General features: G+C 31.9%; 1 protein-coding gene across 1 annotated transcript; it reads left to right on the top strand.

The window, feature by feature from the left end:
• Nucleotides 1-2486: 2486 nt before the first annotated feature.
• LOC136235141 (uncharacterized) lies at nucleotides 2487-5426 on the top strand. The gene is made up of 3 exons (XM_066024677.1): nucleotides 2487-2840; nucleotides 4291-4609; nucleotides 4692-5426. Exons 1-3 carry the CDS (start codon nucleotides 2760-2762, stop codon nucleotides 5243-5245), a joined length of 954 nt encoding a protein of 317 aa, XP_065880749.1. The 5' UTR covers nucleotides 2487-2759; the 3' UTR covers nucleotides 5246-5426.
• Nucleotides 5427-5724: the final 298 nt, after the last annotated feature.

Below are 5724 nucleotides of genomic sequence, written 5' to 3'. Positions count from 1 at the left end.
TCAAATATTTTTAGGGATATTAATATTATTTTGTTGGCACAATTTTATTTTCTAAGAACATTAATGTGATAAATATTAATAGATATATGTTTTTTTATCTTAAATATTTTATATTATTATTTTTATATAGTATAATTTATATTTCGAACTGACAAATCGGAAAAATTGGGTGCTATCGTATAGCTTTGTACCGGCTAAGTTAATTGTATTTATATAATATTTTATTTATTAAAAATAAAAAAATACAAATATCTTACTAATTTCTAATTAATTTCTAAGGGCTCTTTCCATCCTACTAGCGCTAGCGTTTTTTACACTTTGATGCGATACATACTAGGAAGGGAAGGCACAAATATATTTATTTAGTTTTTTTTTTAATTTTCGAAGTACATTTAAATAAACGGCTTTGATATATGTAGCTCTTAGGGTTGCGTATAAACATTAAATGCAATAGAATATTTTTTTTATATCTTTCTAATATCTATATTTATTATGAATTGAACTTCTAAACGCAACAAAACTCATTTAATGCAATCATTTCGACAGACTTAAATATTATCATTTTAACAGGTTATTTGTAATCGTGTAAGTAACCGAATAAATATTTTAGACATACTTGATGTTTGTAAGGTCTTATTTGATAATTAAATCACGAGTTAAATAACAGTGAAACAGTCTGTTTAAATTCATGGTTACGGGTACTACACTTTTCCAAAAATATTAGAAGTTCAATGTATAGTAAATGTCGATAATGAAAATAAAAGAATATATGATTGCATTAAATGAGTTTTGTTGTGTTTAGAAGTTCAATGCATAATAAATATAGATATTAGAAATATAAAAAATATTTTATTGCAATGCAATTCTTTTATTTTCAACATTTATTATACATCGAACTTCTAATATTTTTGGAAAAGTGCAGATTTATCCGTAACCGTGAACTGAAACACACTGTTTCACTATTATTTAATTATCACATGAGACATTGCAAACATCAATTATGTATAAAATATTTATTCGATTATTAACAAGGTTACAAATAACTTGTCGAAATGATAATATTTAAGTCTGTCAGATAAAAGTTAGTCACAAAAAACTGCATACAACCCGTCAAAATACAAATAACTGTTTTATTTTATCGATAAACTTTTTTGGAAGACCTGATGTGATAGCAAATAACTGTCGAATCGATCAGTTCAAATTTTCTATTATGTAAGGTTAAAATTGAACTTACTTTACATTGTTAGGGGTAAAATAGCACAAATTCATAGTTACGGGTAAATCTGCACTTTTCCAAAAAAATATTAGAAGTTCAATGTATAATAAATGTAGATATTGAAAATATAAAAGAATACTTCATCTGTTTCATAATATTTGTCTTTCTATAGAAACTTTTTTGTTCCATAATGTTTTACGTTTTGATTCAATCAATATACATTAATTGATGTTTTTTAAAATTTTTAAGTTAACATTAATTACATTACATGATTGTATTAAATTGTGTTTAGAAGTTCAATGCATAATAAATATAGTGTAAAGATATACTTAATTACATTACATTTACATTTAATGTACATTGACGTTTTGATTCAATTAATGTACATTAATTGATGTTTTAACATTAATTACATTACATGATTGCATTAAATTGTGTTTAGAAGTTCAATGCATAATAAATATAGTGTAAAGACATTTAGGACCCGTTTGGTTGCTACTTTTCACGCTCATGTTTGCCTTTTCATTTTAAAAGAGAGAGTTTTAGGTGTTTGGTTAGTTATTTCCTGTTTGCATTTTAAATCTGAAAAGCAGCATTAGGTGTTTGGTTAGTGACCTCCTGTTTGTCTTTCACACCTGAAAAGCAGCTTTTTACAAAAACAAAGAATCTCTGCTTTTTGGAAAATCAGCTTTTTCAAAAAGCAAACAGCAAACCGTAACAGCAAATGACAACAACAAACAGCAAACCGTAACAACAAACAGTGGATAAAACAAACGGACCCTTAATGTATATTGACGTTTTGATTTAATTAATGTACATTAATCGATGTTTTAATATTAATTACATTACATTATTGTATTAAATTATGTTTAAAGTTCAATGCATAATAAATATAGTATAAAGATATAAAAAATATTCTATTATATTTAATACTTATACATATACATGCATATATATCAAAACCGATAAATAAATGATATCTTGCTTTTGGCTTTGTTAAAAAAAAAAAACTCAAAAGATGCTTATGTTTTAATGGTCAATAGTATAAGCCGCGTATGAAGTAATTATCACAGTTTAAATTTATTTATGGACATTTTCTTTTGCCGAAAGAGCCATCTGAAATAATCTCAAACGGCGCCGTACAATATCATTTCAATAAAGGGTATTATCGGTAACCTAATTACTTTCCATTGCCAGCTCATTGGAGATAATAAAGAGAACTAATAATTTCGCCGACTTCGCCCCTCTATATATAGCCTCTCCTTCTCTAGGTTTTACGCAATCCATAGTATATACAAGGGTTGTAGAGTTCTCTTCTTTCTCGTCATAGAAAACCCTAGCCGTCTTTTTCCTCCGCCGCTATATCAAACCGGAAACTTAGTCATCTCATCTTCTAATCGGAATAATTTCATCTTTTGATTCTTTTAGGTAAACCCTAGCAATCCTATCCAAGAGGGATTTCAATTTTTTTTTAAGAAAAAACCTATCGATCCAATCCCTGAAGATTTACTTTCGGGTTCAGTCACAGACCAGAGATCTCGCTATGTCTCGGTGCTTTCCTTACCCTCCTCCGGGGTATTTGAGCAACGAAGTGTGCGGTGAGGCCGTGAGAGATCCGATTAAGGTTCGTTGAGCAAATCTGGCTTTTGTGTTCATGCTCAACTGCTTTTTTTGTAAATCGACTTGTAGTTTAATCTTGATAAAGAACGAAGAACCCATGTTTTTGTAGTGAAGGTTCAGTGTTTGTATGGATGTTCCTAATTGATTGATGTTAATTATCTGTTAATGAAAGTTCTGTGTTGTATAGATTGGTGATGTTTGGATTAAATGTTTCGAAGTAAAACATAATTAGGAGTTAGTGCGCAAATAGTCAGGAAGTAGCCCTGATAGTAGCCTAGAACGAATGTGTTGTTATGGTTTCTGAGTTAATTTATGATTTAAGGAACATTTAGAGCTTGATTAGATGCGGGAGGGTTAGTAAGTGTTGATGGAAACACTTGTTTGGGGAGAATGAGGGTTTTGCAAAGGGTTTAGAAGGGCTGGTTTTATTGTTTTTTGAAAATTAAAAACCCTGAACCCTTGGTAACCTTCCTTCCCATTCCCTCCCTTTACTTACCCTTCCCAACTCTCCATCCAATCAAACCCACAAAGCTTTAAGGTTTTTATTCAATTTTCATTGGTGGTATTTGGATTAACTTTTTTCAAAATAATGAATAGTTAATTGTTAGTGGAAATAAATAGTCCTGAAGTAGCATTGTAATAGGAACATGGTGTTATCGGGGACCTTAATGACAATGTAGTATTTGGTACTTCACGGTTAGATCTAGGTTTATTAGAATCCTAGACTAGATATTCAAAGCATCCTAAGCCTTAGAATTAAAGCATCCTAAGGCTTAGAATTAATAAGCCTAGATCTAACTGTGCATGTGAACATGACTGTATGGTTTCTATGTTAATTTATACTATGGAGAAACATTTAACTTCAAGAGCCAAGGTTTTAAGTAATTTAATTTTTTCTTTATTTCGAATTTGGTTGGCTGTGAGATGTTTTTACTTCAACTATAATGCATTTTGAAAATGTGAAACATGTTTGTTTTTCCAAACGATCAACTGCGTGGCTCATGACCCTTAAGAGGCCAAGATTTGATTCTTGCTTTTTTTAATCTTGTAATAATTTTTAATCCGTTTAATCAACAATGCTATGCTTTTGAGACCAATTTTATGAAAATATACCCTTCTCCCCAGGATTTGACAATACTTAGTTGCTGCAGCCTTTTTGTGAATTTGCAAGTTTGAAATGCCAGAGTAGTAGTTTTTGTTAATTTTTTTAGAGACTTTTGGGATATTCAAGCCCCTATATAGGCTTAACATATACAGATGCCAATCAAATGCTAATTTAGCATGCATGTATTGTACATAAAGGCATCACGCTGTAGCTATTCTTGTGTATGGATAAGTTGCAAGTGATATTTAGTCTTGCCGAGAAGATACCTTGGTATCATTGGTTTGGTCATTCATGTTCTTTAGTCTTCCCTGGCCGTATGTTCTGAAACTGTTATTTTGATATACAAAAGCTCAAAAGTGGCAGAGAGAATACGATAACAGAACTTGATAATAAGAAAAGGAAGGATAAAAAGGAGAGAAAGGAGAAGAAAGATAAGAAGAAGAATGACAAAGGTAAGAAGGAACTTGGTTATATGGTGGATACATACAAACAAATATCAAACATAAGTATTCTTCCAAAAAGAAAAGAGGAAGAAGCTGAAAGGAGTGATTTGACGGAAGAACATGAGCAGCCTGTGTGTTCTCAGAACTTCTGTCATTCTCCGGACAGCAGCGGAAGGGGCAACAAACGAAAAGAAGATGACACAGGATCTATTACAAAAACTCACGGTGAGTGCTTTTTATACTTTCCATACTAATTTTGGGATGAGTTCAACATTGTTTCTTACTTGTTATTATCTTTAAATTTCAGGGAATATCCTTCGCATTCGGTTGCCATTGCAAAGGCATAGAGAACCTGTTGCCTCACTTAGGGCAGAGGGTTTGTGTTCTGAATCTGTAAAAGCAGTATCTGTAGCAACTGTACCATGTCGAGAAGAATGCAACTCTGTTGCTTCTAATTCAGAATTTGGTTCCGAAGCAGCTAAAGTTAAAGAAGCCTGTGTTGCAGATTTGAAAGCGAAAGCCTGTGTTGAAGATTTGAAAGCGAATAAGAAACCGAATAACATTGCTTGCAATGAAACCAAAACTGATTCTGCTTCCTCACATAAGAAAAAGCCACACAAACTAGAATTACGGTACAAATCTTTAATTGATGACTGGATTCCTCCGGCTCTTGAATTGGATCAAAACCTTTTTGATGATTCATGGCTTCTTGAACCAAAAGAGAATGAAGGCCCTGGATGTAAAAGATTCAAATTATTGCACGGTGATCAACAGTCCCATGAGAGAACGAGTGTCTGGCCTTGTGCTCGGTACTTGTCTGAGGCTGATATCTTAGCTTTACCTTACTCAGTTCCTTTCTAAAAGCCAATCACATCAAATTTTTGATGTTTATGGTGCCATTTTTTTTTGTTAAGCGCACACGATGATAGATCGTTAGAATGGCTGTTGGTGGGGTGGTGTAGGATTGAGGTTGAAATCACAGTTGTATTATGTATAGCAAAATTTTGATAAATCTAATGAAATTTTTTAATTTTATGCACCACTGTTTCGGATTGATTTTGCAGTGCTATCAGGTTTGGACCGGTTGAACCGGGTACCAGCCAGGCATCCTGTCCTTACTCCTCCTATTCAACATAAACATATTGGATCAATGCATTATGGCTGTTTCAAAATGGTCAGATTGTTTTATTAAAATTATTCAATTTTGAGTTTTGTCTAACTTTGTCGATTTTAGTGGTTAAAACGTATCGAAATAATGACATGGGTGACATGTTAACAAGAGTAATCCCGACCAAATGAAATGTGATAGTCACATGTCGGGTATTTTTATAAAAAAAAAC

This window comes from Euphorbia lathyris, chromosome 7 (assembly GCF_963576675.1).
Source record: "Euphorbia lathyris chromosome 7, ddEupLath1.1, whole genome shotgun sequence".
Classification (NCBI taxonomy): domain Eukaryota; kingdom Viridiplantae; phylum Streptophyta; class Magnoliopsida; order Malpighiales; family Euphorbiaceae; genus Euphorbia; species Euphorbia lathyris.
Note: the sequence above shows the minus strand (reverse complement) of the source record. Positions and strands in the feature narration are given on the sequence as shown.